Source organism: Apteryx mantelli, chromosome 28, assembly GCF_036417845.1.
Source record: "Apteryx mantelli isolate bAptMan1 chromosome 28, bAptMan1.hap1, whole genome shotgun sequence".
NCBI classification, from domain to species: Eukaryota; Metazoa; Chordata; class Aves; order Apterygiformes; family Apterygidae; genus Apteryx; species Apteryx mantelli.
In genome coordinates, this window is record NC_090005.1 from 1,659,941 (window position 1) to 1,681,032 (window position 21,092).

At 71.8% G+C, this 21,092-nt stretch overlaps 2 protein-coding genes across 2 annotated transcripts; one reads left to right on the forward strand and one right to left on the reverse strand.

Annotated features, from left to right (window-relative positions):
- Nucleotides 1–318: 318 nt before the first annotated feature.
- On the reverse strand, nucleotides 319–4,521 carry PPP1R1B (protein phosphatase 1 regulatory inhibitor subunit 1B). The gene is made up of 8 exons (XM_067312025.1): nucleotides 4,441–4,521; nucleotides 3,412–3,472; nucleotides 2,704–2,726; nucleotides 1,943–2,018; nucleotides 1,668–1,796; nucleotides 795–863; nucleotides 562–711; nucleotides 319–410 (listed from the first exon to the last, which is right to left on the reverse strand). Exons 1-8 carry the CDS (start codon nucleotides 4,519–4,521, stop codon nucleotides 319–321), a joined length of 681 nt encoding a protein of 226 aa, XP_067168126.1.
- A 15,038-nt stretch (nucleotides 4,522–19,559) lies between these two features.
- On the forward strand, nucleotides 19,560–20,630 carry NEUROD2 (neuronal differentiation 2). Its single transcript, XM_067312039.1, has one exon. It carries the CDS (start codon nucleotides 19,560–19,562, stop codon nucleotides 20,628–20,630), a length of 1,071 nt encoding a protein of 356 aa, XP_067168140.1.
- Nucleotides 20,631–21,092: the final 462 nt, after the last annotated feature.

The window sequence follows — 21,092 nt, forward strand, 5'->3', positions numbered from 1 at the left end:
CGGCCCCCCGCCCCGCACGTGCCCCCCGGACGCCTGGGCCCCCCGACAGCGGCCGAGCCTCTCTGTACAGCGGTTTATTGCGCGGGCGATGCTGGATGCGGGGCCGGGGCGGCAGCGGCGGCGGCAGCGGCAGCGGCGGGCGCCCGGCGGGGACCCGCGGAGGCTCCGGCCCCGCCGCGGCCGGGGGTGCCGGGGGCCCCGGGGGGGGGGGGGCGGCCCATGCACACGCACACACACACACACGGAGCCGGGCAAAGCGGGGCTGCGGGCGGCCGGGGCGGGCCGGGCCGGCCGGGCCCTCCCGGGGCCCCGTCGCGGCTAGCTGGTTCCCAGCGGGAAGGGCGGCGAGTGGCGCTCGGGGCGCGGCGGCGCCGCGGCGAAGCCGACGTGTCTCCGCTCCTTGCTGCGCTCTGCGGGCGGACGGACGGACGGACGCGCTCAGCGCACGCACGCGCGGACGGACGCGCGGACGCGGCCCGGGGCTCGGCCGCGTTTGGGGGCTGCAGCCCCGGCGCCGTCGGGGCACGTCGGGGCGGCCGCGGCCCCGGCCCCATCCCGTACCGCCGCCGCTGGGCTCATCCTGCTCCCGGCCCGGCTCCTCCTCGTCGGCGCCGTCGCTCTCGGGGTCCTCGGGGATCTCCGACACCGTCAGCGACTTCAGGTCCGCGCCGCGCTCGTCTAGGCCGCCGGCGAAGGAGACCTTCTGCCCCCCTGGCGGCGCAGAGGCCCCGTGGGGACGGGCGCGGGCGGCCCCCCCCGAGCCCCGCGGGCCGCCGGCCGCCCCGTGCCGTTACCTTTCCGCTTGTGCGCCTTGGAGCCGCCGGGGAAGAGCCGCGGCTCGGCCCGGGCCTGGCTCCCCGGGGCTTCGCGGGAGGCGGCGATGAGCCGGCGGAGGCAGGCGGGGGGGTCGCGGCGGGGACCGGGGCTGCTGCCCGCGGCGCCCCCGGGACCCCCCCTTCCCCCCCGCCGCCGCTACCGCGGCCCCGGCGAGCCCCGTTCCCGCTGCGCCGGGGCGTCCCGGAGGTGCCGGCACCTGCCTCTGCGCCCCTCCCCTCCGGCAGCCCATCCCCGTGTCCTCTGGGCTGCGGCAGCCCCATTCTCATGTCCCCAGGCTCTGGCAGCCCCGTCCCGTGTCCCCATGTCCCCTGGGCTCCAGCAGCCCTGTCCCCATGTCCCAGTGTCCCCTGGGCCGCAGTGACCCTGTCCCCGTGTCCCTGCGTCCCCCAAGCTCCGGCAGCCCCCTCCCCATGTCCCCATGTCCCCCAAGCTCTGGCAACCCCATCCCCGTGTCCCCATGTCCCTTGGGCTCCCAGGCAGCCCCATCCCTGTGTCCCCACGTCCCCACATCCCCCAGGCTCCAGCAGCCCCGTTGCTGTGTCCCCGCATCCCTGGGTTCCAGCAGCCGTGTCCCCGTGTCCCTGCGTCCCTTGGGCTCCATCAGCCCCGTCCCTGTGTCCCCACATCCCCTGGGCTCCCAGGCAGCCCCATCCCCATGTCGCCACATCCCCCAGGCTCCAGCAGCCCCGTTGCTGTGTCCCCGTGTCCCCGGATTCTGGCAGCCCCGTTGCCGTGTCCCCACATCCCCCAAGCTCCAGCAGCCCCATCCCAACGTCCCCATGTCCCCCAGGCTCTGGCAGCCCCGTCCCCCCAGCGCCCGGCGCTCTCACCGGGCTCGAGGGCGCAGTCGGCGTCGCAGGCGCGGGCCAGCTCGTGCTCGCCGTCGTCGGCCTCCCCGTCGGAGCTGTCGCCGCTGGCCAGGCCGCTCTCCAGGTGCGACTGCACGATGCGCTGCATGGCTGCGGCGCGGGGCGCCCTCAGCGCCGGGGCCCCGCCGGGCCCAGCGCCCCCCGCCACGGCCCGGCCCGCCCTGCCTCGGTGTCCCCACCGCAGCCCGGGGAGGAGCCGGCCGGTGGCCGCCGGGCTCGCGGGCGCCGCGCGGTACCTTTGAGCGAGGGCGGCGTGTAGGCACACGGGTTGGTCCTCTTTGGTTTCAGCAGGCAGCCCTCGCCGGAGGCTCGCTGCGGAGGGGGGCGCGGGGGTCAGGCCGTGCCGCGGCCGGGGGGCCGGGGCGTCCCCTCGTGCTGGGGGCGACCGCGGCCCCCGGGGCGGCCTGGCCCGGCACCTCGTGGGGGGCAGAGGTCCGGGAATGGGGGTCCCGCAATGGGGACCCTGGGATGTGGATGCTGGGATGGGGACGCCAGGATGGGGATGCTGGGATGGGGACCCCCATGTGATGGGGACCCTGTGATGAGGAAGCCACACTGGGGGCCCTGCCATGGGGACCCTGCCATGGGGACCCAGCCTGGGGGACCCTCCCGAGGACGTCCCCATGACGGGGACCCTGCCGTGGGGACCCCGTGGGGCCACGCTCTGGGGACCGGATCCCCCGGGGCTGGGGCCGGTTCGGGATCAGGGCAGTGAGGCCGAGCCCCACAGCCACAGTCACCCGCGATGTCCCCCCGTCCCGAGGGCATTTGCACCGCCACCAAATCCCACCGCCTGGCCTCGCTCCCCGTGCCCGTCCCTGTGCCCACAGTGCTGGCGCCTCCCCGCCATGTGCCTGTCCCCAGGGCCGGGAGGCAGCAGGGAAAACCGATAAGCGCCGGGGCCAGGCTGGGACGGGGCTGCCGATAACCCCGGGCAGCGGCGCCCGTCCCGGTGGCGCCCGTGCCGGCGGCAGTGCCGGCCCCGGCGCCCGCTCACCTGGTAGGGCAGGGACTCCTCCTCTGCGGGACGCGGAGCCGGGGGGAGAGCCGGTGAGCGGGATGGGGGCCCCCGGGCACCCACGGGTGCCCCGGGGCCAGGCAGACCCCTGCCAACCCCATCCCCAGCGATTTACCCCACCCTCGGGAGCTGCCACCGCGTCCCATCCCTGCTGGGACCTCCCGTCCCTGCCACCGTGTCCCCTCCTTGCCACCATGTCCTGTCCCTGCCACTGCATCCCATCCCTGACACCACATCCCATCCCTGCCACTGCGTCCCATCCCTGCTGTGACCTCCCGTCCCTGCCATACATCCTGTCCCTGCCACTGCATCCCTGCCACCATGTCCCGCACATGACATTGCATCCCATCCCTGCCACCATGTCCTGTCCCTGCCACTGCATCCCATCCCTGCCACTGTGTCCTGCACATGACCCCTCATCCCATCCCTGCCACTGTGTCCCATCCCTGCCACTACCTTCCCTCCCTGCCACCATGTCCCGCACATGACACCAAATCCCATCTTTGCCACCATGTCCCATCCATGCCACCACATCCCATTCCTGCCACTGTGTCCCATCCTTGCCACCATGTCCCATCTCTGCCACCGTGTCCCATCCCCACCACTGTGTCCTGCACATGACACCATGTCCCATCCCTGCCACCGCGTCCCATCCTGTCCTGTCCCCGCATGGTGCGGGTGACTCACCTGGGGATGAGTGCTCGGAGAGCTGGAAGAGCATGGCCGGCGTGGGCCTCCGCCGGCGGATCTGCACGAGCGGGACGTCACCATGTCGCCGGGGCCGGAGCCGGGCTGCCCCTGCCCTTCCTGGTGCCCGCGTGCGTGTGTGCACGGTGCGTGTGTGCACGGTGCGTGTGTGCCCGGGTGCGTGTGTGCACGGGTGCCTGTGTGCACGGTGCGTGTGTGCACGGTGCGTGTGTGCACGGTGCGTGTGTGTGCCCGGGTGCGTGTGTGCACGGGTGTGTGTGTGCACGGTGCGTGTGTGGCCGGGCGCTAGCACAGGTGTGTGCCCGCGTGTGCCCGCGTGTGCGCCGCCGGGGCCCGGGCCAGCGCCGCCAAAAGGCGCAGCGCCCCGCGGGGAGGCCGTGTCCATCGTGGCGCCTGCGGCCGGCCCCGATCCCCCCGGCTGCCCCCGGCCCCCTCGCAGACCCCGGAGGCCCCGGTTCTGCCGTGGCAGCCGTGTCCTGCCGACGTCCCCCAGGCAGAAGCAGCTCAGCTGCGGTGCGTCGGCACCGTCCCCCTGCCCTGTGCTGTCGCCTCTGCCCCATCGCTTCCCTCCCGTCCCCTCCGTCCCCCTGTCCTGTTCCCCGTCCCCTCCGTCCCCCTGCCCCGTCCCCTCCCGCCCTCCGTCCTGGCCTTTCCCTGCACAACTCACCTTTGCCGCGGGACCGTGGCTCGCACGGGCACCTTGGAGCGCTCCTGCCCTGTCCTGTCCCCCCGTCCAGCCCCGTCCCCTTCCCGTCCAGCCCCGTCCCCTCCGTCCCCCTTGTCCTGTCCCGTCCGTCCCCCGTGTCCTGTCCCCTGCCGCATCCCGTCCCTCCTGTCCCCCGTCCCCCGTCCCGTCCCCCGCGGGACCCCGCTCGCACCGGCCCCGGGGCGCAGGCGGGTGCCGGCACCGAGCGGGGAGCGGGGGGGACCCGGGGGGGCCGTGCGGGGACCGGCGTAGCCCCGCACCCCGACGGCCACCCCGACGGCCGCCCCGACGGCCGCCCTCACCATCTCCACGGCGCGGGGGTCCAGCTGGCTGGGGGGCGCCGGCACCGAGAACTGGATCTTCTTGCGGTCCTTGGGGTCCATGGCGGGGGCTCGCCGGGGCCGGGGCCGGGGCCGGGGCTCGCCGCCGCCGCCGCCGCCGCCGCCGCCGCTGCCGCGCACCCTGCGGAGTTCGGCAGCGCCCGGGCTCGGCACGGCGCGCACTGAGCGCAGCGAGCTGGGGAAGGCAGAGCCGGCGAGGAGGAGGAGGAGGAGGAAGGAGAGGGAGGGAGGACACGTCTCCTACGAGCGCGCTGAATTATTCATCCCGCGGGCAGGGGGGCCGAGGCCGAGGCTAATGAGCCCTCGGGGAGCTGAGCAGGGGGGTTTCAAACGCGCCCGCCGGGCGCCGATTAACCCCTTCCCTGCCGGGCGGGACGGTGCGGCCGCCTGGGATGCGGGGCGCTCGGCGCCGCAGCCACCTCCGTGCCTCAGTTTCCCCGGCGGGAGGGCAGGCTGGGGTGAAGCACCCCATTTTGGGCCCTGTCTGGACGGTTCACACCAGTGCATGGGACTCTTGGGGGAGGCGGGTGGGAGACCCCCCCCCCCCGGCCGGCGTGGGGCCCTCGGACTCCTGGTCCTGCCCCATGGGATGGGGACGAAGCCGCTCCGGGGCTGGTGTCACCATGCAGGGACATGGAGGACATTCGCAGGGACGGGTCCGCGGGCACGGGGTCCCCAAGACGCCCCCTGCCCTTGGGGGCTGGGCCCCCACGGCCGCCTCGGGGCGCGCATGGGTCTCCGCGATTTTCCCCGTGGAAATTTCCAGCAGCAGCAAACTTCCCTGCGGGCAGAGCGAGGGCACGCGGCTGCGGATCCCCCCAGCCCCAGCGGGAGCGGGTGGCCGCCTGGGCTCCCCTCCCCGCGAGCGGCGCCTCCAACTTGGCTTTCAAAACTTTCCGACCTTGGCAGATCTGTGGGAGCGGAGGGCGAGCGCCCGCCCCAGCCCGACACTGCGCCAGCGGCTGGCGCCGAGCCCCATGCTAAGCTGGCCCCGGTGCACGGTGCTGTACACACCGGCAGCGGGAGGAAGCCAGGCCCTGCCCCGTGTCCCCCCGCCGCGTTGTCCCAGCCAGAGGGGACGCAGACCCTGGTGGTGCCGTCGGGCCTCCGAGGGGGCGGGGGCCGGCGCCAGCCCCCGGATCTTCAGGTGCTCCAACGGCTGCGGGTGGCCCCGGGCCAGGAGCGGCAGCTCCAGCAAAATATTTACCTGAGTGGCACCGTGCCACCGGCTGCCTGCCTGCCTGCTCTGCCCAGCAGGGCGAAGCACCATGCTGCACAGCTCCGCACGGCAAAGCACGGCTCTGCACTGCTCTGCGTGGCTTTGCGTGGCCACACACGGCAAAGCACCGCTGTGTGTGCACGGCAAAGCACGGCTCTGCACGGCAAAGCACGGCTCTGCACGGCCTCTGCATGGCAAAGCGCAGGAAAGCACGGCTGTGCACGGCAAAGCACTGTGGCGCATGGCAAAGTATGGGCCCGCGTGGCAAAGTACGGCTGTGCATGGCAGAGCACGGCTCTGCACGACTTCATGGAGCCATGCAAGGCTCCGCACAGCTCTGCACAGCTCTGCACGGCTCCGCACGGCTCTGTGCACACAGCTCCATGCAGCAACGTGCAGCCCGGGCGGTGCAAGGGGCTGCGAGGGGAGCCCCCATCCTTGAGGGCCACCCGGGTGCTGGGGGGTCCCGGCGGGGACGTGGGGCTCCCAGCGCCATCCCTGTGCCGGGGGCCCGGGGTTGTTATGGCAACAGGTTCCCAGGCTGGTTCGTGCTGCCGGGCGCCTTTCTCTGCTTCTGGCGACGGCACCGCGCAAGGGGGCAGCCACGGCCCCTGCCCCACGCTGCGGCAGCCCAGCGGCCCTGGCAGCCCCCCGCCCGCGGCCCCCCGGCAGCCACCGCCGCCTTGTGCGGCCCACGCAGCGCCCACGGCCAGTGAACACGGTGCCCGGCGCCCGCAGGACCCTGCGCCCCATCACGGCACAGGCAGATGCACCCGAGCCCCCTCCCGGCACACGCCTGTTGCACACGTGTTGCATGTTGCACCCACGTGCACCAGCACGATGCACACATGTGCCACACACCAGCACGGTGCACGCGTGTGCCACACACCCGCAGTGCACAGGGCCGGGCTGCCGCGGCCTGCCTGCACCCCCGGCCGGGGCCGGCCCGCTGCGGGGCCCCGCGTGCACCCAGGCTGCGCCGCGCGCGCGGGGGCGGAGGCGCCCGTGCCCGTGCCCGTGCCCGTGCCGCGGGGGCTGCAGCTCCGCGCGGCAGCGAATCCTCCTGCAGAGAGAGTAAAAATAGCAGCGCGGTTCGGGGGAGCGGCGCTCACCGCCTCACCCCCCCCCAGCGAGCGCCGCGCGGAGCGGGGAGCCTGCTCCCGGCCGCCGGGGAGAGGATGGGGCCTCCGGGCCGGGCACCGGGCAGCGCGGGAGCAGGACACCGTGGGGACAGGGCAGCGCGAGCACCGGGCAGCGTGGGGACGGGGCAGCGCGGGAGAAGGACACCGTGGGGATGGGGTAGCACAGGGACCGGGTGCCATAGGGACGGGTCACCATGGGGATGGGGCACCGTGGGGACGGGGTACCATGGGGATTGGGCACGGCAGGGATGCAGCACCCTGGGGACAGGGCACCATGGGGACAAGGTACCACGGGGACGGAGCACCATGGGGACAGGCCGTGGCGAGGCCGGGGTACCACGGGGATGGGGCGCCGCAGGGACGGGGTACCATGGGGATGAGGCATTGCAGCAACAGGGCACCGTGGGGACGGAGGATGCCGGGACACGATGGCCTGGTCCGAAAGGTGAGTGCGGGGTGGGCGGGGCTTGGGGCAGGGGGAGGGGCCTGTGAAGAAGTGGGTGGGGCCATATGGGGAGTGGCTTGTGCGGGGGGGGCTCAGCAATGGGAGGGGGGCAAAGATCCCCCCCCCCAGGTGGCCCCCCGCCCTGGGCACCACCTTCCTCCCAGCCATCACCCTCCTCCCCAACGGGGATGGTGCAGGGGGGGGGGGGGGGCCCGGACGCCTGGGTCCCCTGCCCCGGGGTTGGGGGGGCGCATAGTGGGCACCCGGGCTCCGGGGGGGGGGTCTCTCGTAGGCCCGGCCACGGGGACGGCCCTGCCCCCCCGGCCCCCCCGGCCCCGGTGCTGGCGGGGGCGGCAGGCCGGGGCGGGTGCTCCCGCGGGTGCCGAGGCGGAGCGGCGTGGGAACGCGCGGGGGCACACGCGTGGGAACGCGCGGGGGCGGCGGGCGCGGGGGGGGGAGGTTAACCCCTTCCCAGCCGGGAGCCCCCTCCAGCGACAAGCCCGGGGCGCTGCAGCGGGGAGGGGGGACTGGGGGCGACCCCCTCCCCAAAAAGTGCTGAATGGGGAGGCTTGGGGGGGGGGGGACTTGTCCCGGCAGGAGGGGGGGGGCGCTCCAGCCCTGGAAGGATGTGGGGGGCCATGTCCCCCTATCCCCAGCAGGATGGGGGGCTCTGACCCCCCCCAGGATGGAGGGGTGCTTTTTCCCTGTCCCTGGAACAACCTGGGGGCCTGTCCCTGTACCCCTGGCATGTCCTGTATCCCTGGAGAATGGAGGGGGGGGGGGTCCGTGTTGCCATGTCCCCGGCAGGATGGGGGGTTCATGTCCCCGTACCCCTGGCACAATGGGGGGGCCCCACTCTTGCTCCCCAGCCAGGATTGGGGGCTATGTCCCTATATGCCTGGCAGGACGGGGGGGGAGGGTGTCCATGTCCCCGTGTCCCTGGCACACCGGGGGGGGGGTCCTATCTCTGCCCCCCCAGCAGGATTGGGAGCCTGGCACACCGCGGGGGGGGGGGGCCTGTCCCCACGTCCCCAGCACGACAGGGGTCCACGTCCCCATGTCCCCAGGGCACCGGGAGGGGGGAGGGAGTCCGGCCAGTGTTGCAGCAGGACGGGCTGGGGGGCGGGGGGGCGGCGAGCCCGAGCCCCCGGCCGGCAGGGTCTGGCGGTGCCGGTGCCCGGTGCCAGCCCGCCGGGGCGGTCGGCGTTTCAGCGCGCCACCGGCAGATGTCATCCCCGGCCCGGCTGGCACGGCGGCACCCGGCTGGCACGGCGGCACCCGGCTGGCACGGCCCCGCCGCCGCCCGGCCCGGCCCCGCCGCCCGCTCCGGCCCTCGGCACGGGGCGACGGAGCCGAGCGGGGCCTGCAGCCGCCGCGGCTGGGCACGCCGCCGCCGCCAGCCCGCGCCGGACCCCGGGGACAACGCGCCCCGGCCCGGCACCGCGGGCGCCTGCGGGCTCCCGGACGCCTGGGCTCATCCCGGCCGTGGCGAGGGTGCGGGGTGCGAGAGGTGAAAACCGGGGTGAGGGCGGTGTGTGGCTGTGGGGGGGCAAACCCGGACGCCTGGGCCCCGAGGAGCTGCAGGGGAGCAGGAGGGGAAGGGGAACCCCTCTGCTGGGGGACGCTGCCGGGCGCCGGCCGGGCCTCAGTTTACCCACCTGCAGCCCGCGCCCTGCCCGCCCGGGGGGATGCGATGCCAGGGGACCCGTTGCGGGGCCCCCCGGCAGGGCGGGCTCACCCCGGCACCCCCGGGCGCACGGGGGCCCTGTGGTCACGGCCACCCCGGGCACGCGTCCCCGCCACCCCATCCCTCGATGCCGAAGCCTTCCCGGGGCTCCGTGGCCAGCCCGTGCCGAGCCGCCAGCGCAGACCAGTTTGCTGCCTCCGTTCCCAGAAGAAAGAATAAAGTTAAAACATCTGTTAATTTATAAACCAATTTAACCATGACTGGTTAATAAATAGCTAACAGCTGCCAAATCCGCTACCCCTCCGCTCAGGAGAGGGGCACTCGGGGATCACGGGCACGAGCAGATTAATGGAGCCGGGCTCGTGGCTCTCGCCATCTCTCTCCTCCGGCGTCCCTGCGGTTCCGGGACTGTTGTTGCGGCTTTTCCCGGCCGGGGCCGGGGCCATCGCGGGGATGCAGGTGGCCGTGCCGGGCGTCCCCGGCTGCATGCGTGGCCACGGTGGCCGTGGCACGAGGCTGGACCCCGCTGTCCCCGGAGCGGCGCTGAGCTGGACGCGGGCGAGGGAATGGGTTTGCTGGCACCGTCCCTGTCCCCGCAGGAGGAGGTGGCGCTTTCCTGGGGCGGCGGGAGGGATCCCGCCGAAGGGACTTTCAAATGCAAATCCATAAAGCGAGGAACATATGGGCTCGCCGGCGCCTGGGAAGGTGCCCAGGCTGGGTGGCTCAGCGCCCGCGGGGTGCCGGGGAGACTCGCGGCCCTGAACCAGGGCTGGCCCCGACGGGCACCCGAGCCCGGGCTGCGGCCCCCGAGCTGGCCCGGCCGCTGCAGGGCCACGGTGACACTAGCCCCTGGCGTGGGAGGCTGCCCTGGCACAGCGAGGGGGTTTCAGCGGGTGCTTGTGCTGTGGGAACCTGTGTGCATGTGCGTGGGGCTGTGTGCATGCCCAGAGGTGTGTGCATGCATGTGCCTGGAGGTGTGCATGTACGTGCATGCACGGGGTGCATGCATGCATGCCCAGAGGTGTGCACAGTGTGTGCACGCATGGGGTATGTGCATGCATGTGCCTGGAGGTGTGCACAGTGTGTGTGTGCCCGGAGCTGTGTGCATGCGTGCCTGGAGGTGTGCACGTATGTGCATACATGGGGTGTGTGCGTGCGTGCCTGGAGATGTGCACAGCGTGTGCACGTGGGGAGTGTGCATGCATGCCCGGAGGTGTGCGTGGTGTGTACGTGTGCCTGGAGGTGTGCATGGTGCATGCAATCACAGGGGTGTGCGTGCTCACGTGTGCAGCGAGGCAGGCGTGTCCCGGGCATGTGCATGTGTGTGCATGTGTGCCTGGAGGCATGTGTGGCGTATGCGTGCCCAGGGGGTTGCTCTCACATGTGCAGTGCAGGGGGCATGTCTGGGGTGGGTGCATGCACAGGCTGTGCGCATGCATGTGCCTGGAGGTGTGCACATATGTACATGCACAGGCTGTGCTCATGCATGTGCTTGGAGATGGGCACGTATGTGCATGCACAGGCTGTGTGCATGCATGTGCCTGGAGGTGCGCACGTATGTGCATGCACAGACTGTGCTCATGCATGTGCTTGGAGATGGGCACGTATGTGCATGCACAGGCTGTGTGCATGCATGTGCCTGGAGGTGTACATGTATGTGCATGCACAGGCTGTGCTCATGCATGTGCCTGGAGATGGGCACCTATGTGCATGCACAGGCTGCATGCATGCGTGTGCCTGGAGGTGTGCACGGTGCTGCATGTGCGTCCCCATCACAGCGGGCCTTGCAGGACCTGGTGCCTGCGGCCTGTGCAGGGCCCTGTGGCCTCCCCAACAGAGATCGGGGGACAATGCTGGGATGGGGCCAAGGAGAGGCCGTGATGACACCATTCCTTGGGGCCAGGGCCAGGCGGGCTCCTGCCCAGCGGGGCATCCTCAGGGCAGCGCAGCAACGGGATGGTCACAGAGGGGCATGGCCTGGCCCCGGCGATGGGATGCGGAGAGGACTGAGCCCCCGGGGAGGGGGTGGCTGGATCTCCCTCGCCCCCGCGGGTCCCCCTGCTGCCGGTGGGTCCCGGCGCCCCACGGTCCTCGGGCGTGCGCCCCTGCCCGGAGCGGGTGCACCAACACATGTCGCAATAGTAATGTAATTTGTAAGTTAACAATGGGCAGCTTGAGGTTTATATTTAATTACAACGTTTGCACCAACCTGAACTCACCCTTATTCATCAATAATGCATGGGTTTGTGTTTATCGCTGCTTAATTAATCTGTGCTTACGACAATTAAAGGCTTGCAAAATCCCCAAAGGTGGCAGTGGGGGAACGGCTGCGATGGTGCTGGGAGCAGTGCCATGGGGCCAGGAGCCGGCAGCGGCGCCGGGCGGGCAAGGCCTGGCAGGGAAACCGAGGCACCGCCGATGGCCGGGACTCCCGGGTCAGTGGTCGGCGCCGCGAGCATCGCTCCGTGCCTCAGTTTCCCCACGGCGGTCATGGGGGCTGCTGCAGGCGGAGGCTCTTGCAGAGACCCGGGGCTGCTTTGCCCCACAGGGGTCAGCACCGGGGACCGACGACCCCCGGCGCCCCCAAACCGCCCTCCTCCAGCTTCTCCCCGTTTGCTTGTTTTAACTTTCCGTCTCTCCCCTTTCCCTTTTTTCCGCTCCTTCCCCTGCCCTGCTCCTTACGCTGGGCGCTGTGGCGCCCGGGGCCGGGAGCGCGGCCGGGCCGCGCGGTGCCGGCACTGGCCCTTTAAGCGCGGCGCGGCGCGGCTGTCCCGGATCAGCCGGAGCGCCTATTAAAATTTTATGCGAAGTGTAAATGGGCCAGGTCTCCAGCTTCCCGCTCCCTCCGAATGATTTATTACTCGCAAATACCACAGAACTAATTAGTATAGTAATTAATTAATACGAATTTGCATATTTGCATGTGCAATTAGTGCAGTGGAGTGATTACTCTGAAAATGAGAAGTTGGGCTTGTCAGATGTTAGTGTGAACTGGAGTGGAAAAGCCTCGTGCAAATGAACTTCCCGGCGCGGCGGCGGCGGCGGGCACGCGGCGGGCACGCGGCGGCGGCGGCGGCGGCGGCGGCGGCGGCGGCGGCGGCGGCTCCGGCGCGGCCCCCGCGGCCCCGCGCGGCCGCAGCGCCCGGGCCTGCCCGCCCCGCCGCCCCGCCGTGGGGACCGCTCCAACCACGGGCCATCTCCATGGCGACTCGCCGTGCCAGGCGCATCGCCATGGCAACGGGCCGGGCCACGCAGCCTCGCCATGGCGACTGTCGTCACCGGCGCCATGTCGCCATGGCGACTCCCCCTCCATCCTCGTCCCCTCCACCCCGAGGCTGGGCGCCCCTCGAAGGTGTGGGGTGCCAGCATGGGGACCCCGCCACGTGCCTCGGGTTGAGGGTCCCTAAAGCACCCCAGGATGCTGGATGGGGGTCCCCAAAGCACCTGGGTGCAGGGGTCCCCAAAGCACCCTGGGATGGGGGTCCCCAAAGCGCCCCGGGATGCTGGATGCAGGGTTCCGAAGGACTTGGTGTGGGAGGTCCCCGGAGCAGGCTGGGATGGGGAACAGGGACCCCCCAGGTGCCCCGAGTGGGAGCCCCCAAAGCTCCCCAGGCTGGGGGAGGGGTCCCCCCCGCACCCCACCTCAGTGCGGTCAGGGCCGGCCCTGCGAGGGCCCCACAGCGCCCCATCGCGCCCTTCTCCTTCTTCCCCGACAGCCCCGGAGCGTCCCCTTCACCCCCACAGCCAGGGTGGCCTGGTGCTCTGTGACATCACAGCCCCACCGCTGTGATGTCACAGCCCACTGTGACATCACAGGGGCACCTTATGACCTCACAAGCAGCAGCAACATGCCCTCTGGCCACGCCCCTTCCACAGAGCAGAGCCACCCCTGTGCCCCGTGGGACGGGGTGACCCTGGGGACCCCCTGGCTGCCCCCCCGGCTGCCCCCCGCCCCCCGCGCGGCCACGATGCCGGCGGACTTTGCCGCTGCACGATTCCCAAGCCATTCCCTGCCTAATGGACGCTCTGCATGTCTTAAGAAGCCTTTCCCGCTCCATGGGGCAGGCGGCGATCGGCAGCACGGCTGGAGGGGAAAGGGACGCCAGGCCCTGGCGCAGAGGGAGAGGAGGGAGCTTCATCCTCGCCGCCATAGCTTCATGCGGCCCCCCCGCGTCCCACCGTGCCACCGCCTCATCCCTGCCTGTCCCCATTTGTGCTCCCATCCTGGGGCCAGCATTGGCACAGCCGGCCCCGCCACAGCAGGGATGGGCCCTGCCGCCGGAGCCTCTTCCTTTGCAAAGGAAATGGGGATTTGCTAAAAGCCCCCCGGCCCCCAGAGCAGGCCCTGGCTGAGCCCAAACCCTGCTCCGCTCGGCACCGCTCCCTCCCTGCTCTGTGCCTCGGTTTCCCTCTGCCGCCAGCTTGCTCCTCCGCAGCTCTGCAGCGATGCCGGGGCCCCACAGTCCCTGCCATGGAGCCCATCGGGGACACAGCCACGGGTGCTGGGGACAAGCCAACGCAGAGCAGGGACCCGCGTCCCCGTCCCCGGGAGCTGCCCCCACCCTGCAGACAGGCACCTGCTCACCCAGCGGTTTCGGAGGCGGCCGGGGCCAGTGGGGTTTAGCAGGGCAGGAGGATCCCATGCGAGGCGGCCGCTCCGGGGCCGGTTGCCGGTGGGCCGCGGCCGTGCTCGCTGGAGGTGCCAGCGCCGTGCTCACTGCCGCTCCCCGGCGCTCTCCTCCCTGCCGCTGACATTTCCCTGGCGGTGGCTCCGGCGCACGCGTTGCCGCATCCATCTCTCCCCAGCCTTCACTTCCCAGAAATATTGCAGCGCGGCGCCGGCTCCATCTGGCAGCACGGCCCCCGCCGCCCCCCCCGCCTCTTGCCAGGGGATGTGCGGGGCAGGCCCCCAGCTGGCTCCGCTCAGGCCTTGGGGTGTCTGTGGGGCTCAGTGACCCCCACGCCATGACCCCCCCACCCCAAACCGGGGGGCCGTGCCGCCTCTCAAAAGCAGCCGGCTCAAGGGCCATGCGCAGGCACCATGCTGGGGACATGGCAGCCGGCTGAGCCCCGGTAAACTCGGCTCATGCAGGCCCCCTGGCAGTGGCTCTGAGCCCAGCTGGCTCCCAGGCGCTGGCGTGACCCCACGCCCGGCTCCAACCTCCAGCACCCACCTGCAGCCAGCTTGGGTCGCCCATCCCATTTCAGTCCTCCCTGTGCATCCCCCCACCACCCGCTGAGCAGCGGCACCCACCTCCGGAGCGCAGGGGCCAAGGCTCCGGGCTGCTGCGGCCAGGCGCCGCGGGAAGGGGGCACCGGGAGCGCCTCCCCCTGCGGAGGGGCGCTGCGCTGCAGGCGGCAGGGGAAGAGACACGGCGGTTGCATTTTGGAGGAGGAGAGAGTCCCACTCACCAGTGAAACTCCCCACTGCCAGTCCTGGTGGGGACGCGGCTGGGCTCGGCCAGGGGGACCACGGAGCGACTGTGCCACAGGGGCCGCGGGGACCGGCTCAGCAGCCCGGGGAGCCCCAGCTGCAGCATCATCCTGCAGAGCACCCAGGCGCTGCCAGGCTCCCCGTGGGGACGGAAACGCACCCAGCTCCCCCAGGGCACCCCAGACGGAGAAACACCCCCAAACCACTCACCTGCACCCAGGGCACCCACCCACCCTGCCCACCCTGCTGCTTTATCCCTGCTCTGGCACAGCCCCAGCTGCGGCCAAACTAGCGCCGGGGTTAACCCTCACCTTGCCATCCCTGGCTGCCCCGTTTGCACAGCACACAGGGCCGGATCCTGCTCGCACCGCCCCAGCGCCATGGCCGTGCTGCAGATCCATTGGGAGCACGCTGGGTGTCGGGCACCTGGCTTGGCCCTGCCGCCTTCGCTGGCCTCGGAGTGGCCTCGGCACCTGTCGGCGTCGGGGATCCCTCCTTCTCCCCGGAGCGCCCGCACTGCTGGCATGAAGGGCTGCGTCCCGGCGCAGGCTGGGCCTGGGGCCCCCAGCGCCGCACCGGCCCCAGCACAATTAAGCAAGCGGTTTGGGTTTTCATCTCCCCGCTCCCCTTTCATCTGCTCTCCCTGTTTCATGTCTCCACTTTCTTCTCTCTCGGAGCGGCTGTGCATGCTGATGAGGTGCAAGCCCGGCTCCCAGCCCTTGCCACCCGCCTGCTGCTCATTAGGCTTTAAAAGACGCGCCCGTTTGGGGGTGCGCAGGTTCCTCTCGCCCCTGGCGCCTCGTCCCCGCGCGGCCTGCAGGTCTCGCTGCCCAGCCGCGGCAGCCACCTTGCCCCCGGCAGCAGCTCCCTCAGCTCCAGCTCCCGCATAACCTGCCCGCGCAGACGGCTCGGGGCCCGGGTCTGGCTCCATCCTGCACCCTGCGGGATTGTCGCCTTCCCTCTCCCTTTCCCATTTTTTTTCCTGTTGCTGTGAGCCGCCAGGGCCATCGCCGTCCTGGCAGGGTCCGAACCAGGGGTTTTGCTTCCCCTGATGCCGGCAGTGCTGCCTGGCCAGGGCCGCCCCGCCAAGCCGTGCCCATCCTCACTGCGAAGGGCTCAAGCTCCTCACAGCCAGCACGGACCTGGCCGGGGGTGACGGCGGCCCGGGGAGAGGACACTTACCTGGAGCGCTGGCACGAGACGCCCAGGTCTCCCCCATGGGCTGGATGTATTTAGGCGAGGGCCCAAAGGCAGGGTGCCCAGGCCTCCTCCCAGCTCGGCAGGGCACGGCGCTGCCCGCGGCCGGATCCGCCTGCAAAACGAAGATGGTAACAACAGAGGGAGCTGAATTCATGTTGCTGGGGAAGGGCTGTGCCGTGCCGGGAGATTTCCCAGGAAACGATGCCCGAGAAGTGGTTTTACCGGCGGGTCCCCCTGGCTGGGCGCCGTGCGGCGGTGGTGGGTGCGGGGGAGCGGTCGGGGCCTCCCCGGCCACGCGCCAGCGCTGCCAGGACGGGCCCTGCCTCCCGCAGCCCGGCGCCAGCCCAGGTGCCATCTGCTCGGCCGCGGGCTTGAGTGACAGCCTGAGATTTCGGCAGTGGGAGTGTGTGCGCGGGGGGGACAGCTCGCCGTCGGCGGAGGTCCCTCTGTCACGTGCCGGCCCTGTCACCTGCACCGAGGGAGTGGGAGACGCTGCCGCTGGCAAAGGACCCGGCAGCAGGGCGAAGTGAGCCCTTTGTCTGCGCCAGGCAGAGCCCTCCGACGGCTGCCGCGCTGCCCTCACCCTCCTCCGGCTCCCGGCTGCCCTCGGCATGTGCCCGGGCGAGCTGGGGGTGCAGAGCCGTGCACGCGGCCCCTGCGCCCCGCTGCTCCTTCTCCTGCACGCGTCCCGGAGCTGCCACCAGGGAAGGGCTCCATGCAATGGGACAGAATCTGCCGGAGACCTGACATGGCCAGGAAACCAGGAGCATCTCCATCGCAGAGCCAGGACCCGCTGGCTGCAGCCGGGAGCAGGGCACAGGGCCGCCCAGGCAGGAGCTGCTCTGCACAGCATGGAGGGCTTCCAGCTCCCACTGCCCTCCCGGGATGTGCCGAGCCTCCGAGCCAAGAGGGGCTCGTCCTGGGAGGGTGGGAGAAGGCACCAGTCACTCCCAGCCTCTACCCAGTTAATCCAGTCGCACCCATCCAGCTGAGCTGCTCCCCACACTTGGTGCAGGGGAAAGGGGCAGCTCCAGGCCCGAACGGGACACGCAGACCCTGGCGAAACGTGGGGAGGGCGCACGAGCCCCCGCCTGCCCGAGAAGCAAGCTCCGTGTGGGAACCCAGCACCGCTCCAGCCCCGTCCCCGCATGCGGCCAGGCCCTGGGCCTGCGCCGGGGGCTCTTCCCTGCTGGAGCGACGGGGCTGGAGCAAGCCGCATGCTAATGTGGCCCCATTATGGGCTTCCCTCTTACCCTGCTATTACCCGCTGCAAGTTTGCAAACACAACCGAAATTGCAGCGGCAATACGTCTGGCTGGCGCACGGCTTGGCGGGCGAGCCGGAGCGAGCAGGGGGACGGGGAGGCGGCAGCTCGCCTGGGTGCAGCGGGGAGCCACGGGCGCGCGGGGCTGGCGGGCGAGGGATGCGCCCACAGACAAAGACCTCCCGGGCAGCGGAGCGGGGTGGCGGCGCGCTGGCCGCACTGGCATCGCCCGGCCTCTTCCTCGGGGACACAACCACTGCTGGACCCACATTCTCGGGGTCTCAGCTCGGACCGCCGCGCGTGCCGGGGAGAGGGTGTGCATGCGCGCGCGTGCACGTACGAGCGTGCCAAGGGCTGGGATGTGCGTGTGTGTGCAGGGCTGCGCTGGGTGGGTTTGCAGAGAAAGGCTGGCGTGACTGTGCCGGCGAGGGGGAGCAGGCGAGGGGCGGTGTGTCCATGAATCGTGCCTTTGGGAGACCGAGGGGGCCCCGGGCCAGGCTCACGGCGCCAACCAGGGGCCCCGCAGCCACCCACCCTCCCCTGTGCCGCTGGGGAGCCATCGCTGACCCCGCACACGCACACGCAGCCCCGGTGGGCTCTGCCAAAGCCACCACCGCCTCCCAGGCACCTGCCAACCCCTGCCCCGGCGGGGCCCCGGCCAGACCCCAGACCCCAGCCCGCGCCAGGCCCTCCGTGCCGCAGCCAGCCCCGCTCGGCTGGTGGCGGAGGGTGGGGACGGACTCGGGCGAGCCGCCGTGCTATTTTGCAGCGAGGCGCAGATGCCAGCTCGTGGCGAGGTCCCCGCAGCGTCCCCCCCCGTGCCCCAGCGCCTGCCCGGGCCGCCCCCGGCACGCGCAGGCCGGCCCAGGGTGGCACGGCTCCCCCGCCGCCCTGCCCGCTCGCTCCATTGTTCAGCCCTAGCCCTGCTATCGTGTTCATCTCGCCCAGGTCCCATTTTGCGGCGTGTAGGCAGATCTGTAGATTTGGAAGGGTTTTTTTTTTGAGTACAGAGTGACAGATGGCGAGTCCTCCTTCCCCAGAGAGACAAATCTCCCTGAATGCAAGCGCATGTCAATCATTAGCTCTCATGTGATAGCTCTCGCGCATGACGTGCCAACCATATGGCACTGGCAGCAGAGCTGGTACCCCCTTTGCTGGGTAGAGATGCCACTCTCGCCTCCTTTTGGATAGAGGACTGCAGGAGGCTGGAGCACCTCAAGGAGCCGTGTCCTAGTCCCAGAAGATGCTGGGAACAATGAAATAAGAATTCCTCCAGTCAGCGCCGAAGGTGAGTTATGTAAGAAGTGGAGGGCTGGGGAGGGCAGCGAAGGAAACTTGAATGGAGAAAAAGCAACTTCCATGTTGATTTTGTTTCTCCTCCACGTCTCGCCCTTTTTTCCCCTTCTCTCGCTCCTCTCCCTCCCCGGCTTCTCCCAATGCCGCCCGGCCCCGCGGAGCGCTTTTCGCCGCGAAGCCCCGCGGCGCTCGGGGCTCTGCCGGCCCCCCCGCGGCTGGCCGCGCCGGGGGCGCCCACCGAGGCGCGGTCCCGGCGGGCTGGAGCGGGCAGCGCCGGCCGCCCCGCATCAACGAAATCGGCGCGGAGCCGCGCCGCCGCCGCCCCCGGGGGCCCCGGCCCGGCCGAGCCGCCTCCCCGCGCCCCCGCGGCGCCCCCGGCCGCCGCCCCGGGCGGCGCCCCCCGCCCCGGCCCCGGCCCCGGCCCCGGCCCCGGCCCCGCGGCGGCGCCCGGCCCCGGGGGCGACCACGCCGCCGCCGCCGCCGCCGCCGCGCCCCGCGGGGTCCCCGGCCGCCCCCGCCGCCCTTTGCTGCCGCCGCATCCCGCGGGCCGCGCTCCGCCGCCGCCGGGAGCCCGCGGGGGCCCCGCGCCGGGGGGGCCCCGGGCAGCGCTGACCGCGCCGGGGCGGCGGCGGGGGCCGCGGCCGCTGCTCGCCGCCGCGGCCCCGGGACGGCGCTGGCGGAGCCGCGGCCGGGGCCGTTCCGCGCCCGCGGCGGGGAAAAGTTGGAGGTGTCAAAGCGGGGCCCGCGGCCCCCGGCCATGCTCGCTGGGCACCGGGGCGGGGGCGCCGAGCCGGGCCGGAGCCGGAGCCGGGGGGCGGCGGAGGGGGGGGCCGGGGCTGCGGAAACGCGACCCGAAACCGGCGAGGAGGAGCGGGGCGGGGGTCGCGGCCGCGGGGAGGCCGGGGTGGGGGGGCCGCGGCGCCCTGCCCCGAGGGTGCCCCGGTGCCCCCCGGGCCGCCGAGCCCGAGCGGGCCGCGGCGGCGGGCGGCTCCGCGGCCAATTCGTTTTCGTCGCATTTTGGGAACGGCGAGCCCGTTTTCTCGGGAAAACGGGAGCGGCGGCTCTGCCCGCGCCGCCCCCGGCTCTCCGCCGCCCCGGGGCCGCGGGGCTCGGCCGCCGCCCGGGGAAACGGCCCCCGGGCCGAGCCGGCGCGCAGCGGCGAGGCCAGCGCTCCCCGCGGCTTCCCCGGGGCGGGGGGCCGGCACCGCCGCCGCTCGGGGCTCGGGAGCACCGGCCCCGCCGGGGGGGCCCGGGGCGGCGGCGCCCGCAGCTCCGCAGAGCCGCTCCGGGGCCGGGGCGAGCGGGGCCGGGGCCGGGCCGGGGCCGGGCCGGGGGCGAGCGGGGCGCCGTCCGCCGCGGGTAACGCTGCGCTCTTTGCCCCCGCTCCAGCCATCATGTTGACGCGACTTTTCAGCGAGCCCAGCCTCATCCCCGAAGTTCAGAAATTCTCCAGCTGGGCCGAGGAGTGCGAGGACGATGCCCGGAGCGACAAGGAGGAGAGGAAGGGTAAGGGCTGCGCCCTGCCGGAGGAGCCGCCCGAGGGCTCCCTGGGGGAGAGCAAGGAGGAAGGGGAGCTAGGAGGGGACGAGGAGGAGGAGGAGGAGGAGGAGGAAGGCCTGGAGGAGGCGGAGGGCGACCGGCCCAAGAAGCGCGGCCCCAAGAAGCGCAAGATGACCAAGGCGCGGCTGGAGCGCTCCAAGCTGCGGCGGCAGAAGGCGAACGCCCGGGAGCGCAACCGCATGCACGACCTCAACGCGGCCCTCGACAACCTGCGCAAGGTCGTGCCCTGCTACTCCAAGACCCAGAAGCTCTCCAAGATCGAGACGCTGCGCCTGGCCAAGAACTACATCTGGGCCCTCTCCGAGATCCTGCGCTCGGGCAAGCGGCCCGACCTGGTCTCCTACGTGCAGACTCTGTGCAAGGGGCTCTCGCAGCCCACCACCAACCTGGTGGCCGGCTGCCTGCAGCTCAACTCCCGCAACTTCCTCACGGAGCAGGGCCAGGAGGCGGGCCGCTACCACGGCCCCAACGCCTCCTTCGCCGTGCACCCCTACCCCTACCCCTGCTCGCGGCTGGCCGCGGCGCAGTGCCCGCCCGCCGCCGGGCCCGGCTCCCACGGGCTAAGGACACACGCCTACTGCGCCTCCGCCTACGAGAGCCTCTACGGCAACGCGTCCCCCGACTACAACAGCTCGGAGTACGACGGCGGGCTCAGCCCCCCGCTGTGCATTAACGGCAACTTCTCCCTCAAGCAAGACTCTTCCCCCGACCACGAGAAAAGCTACCACTACTCTATGCACTACTCGGCCCTGCCCGGCTCCCGGCCCTCCGGCCACAACCTGGTCTTCGGCTCGTCGGGGATGCGCGGGGGGGTCCACTCCGAGAACATCTTCCCCTACGACATGCACCTCCCGCACGAGCGGGGCCCCATGTACGAGGAGCTCAACGCCTTCTTCCACAATTAACCCCCCGCCGCCGGCACACGCGGCCGCCCCCGCCCCGCCGCCCCCGCCGGGCCCCCGGGACTCCGCCGCGGGCTTTGGTGCAATATGGGGACCCGGCCCCGGCGGCGGGTCCCCGGGCCCCGTGGGGACAAAGTGCTTTTTTTGGAGTTTTTTTTTTTTTTTCTCTCCGAGGGGGGAGTCGCGCCGAGCGCTGCCGTCGGCTCCCCCCCGGCCAGCGGCGGGGCCCGGCGGAGACGCGCCCGGGAGCCCGGTCCGGCCCGGGGCGCTGGGTCGGGCCGCGTCGTTTGCTTTTTATTTTTATTTTTTTAATCCCCCACCATTTTGGGCCGTTTCTTCCTTTCGGCGCCGTGAGCCCCCCCGAGCATTGGACACCCGCTGCCCCCGGCCCGTGGGAGCGAGAGGAGACCCGCGCTGCGGCGTGGAGCGAAACTTTCCGAAGCAATAAAGAGGCGAAACGGAGAT

What these genes read in the sequence shown, in the direction of transcription:
- NEUROD2 (XM_067312039.1), top strand. Translation starts at nt 19,560, where the DNA reads ATGTTGACGCGACTTTTCAGCGAGCCCAGCCTCATCCCCGAAGTTCAG.
- PPP1R1B (XM_067312025.1), bottom strand. Translation starts at nt 4,521, where the DNA reads ATGGACCCCAAGGACCGCAAGAAGATCCAGTTCTCGGTGCCGGCGCCC. An exon ending in CTCCGAGCACTCATCCCCAG is followed by an intron (nt 2,727 to 3,411) that starts GTGAGTCACCCG and finishes CGCGTCCCGCAG; the next exon opens with AGGAGGAGTCCCTGCCCTAC. An exon ending in GGATGAGCCCAGCGGCGGCG is followed by an intron (nt 411 to 561) that starts GTACGGGATGGG and finishes GTCCGCCCGCAG; the next exon opens with AGCGCAGCAAGGAGCGGAGA.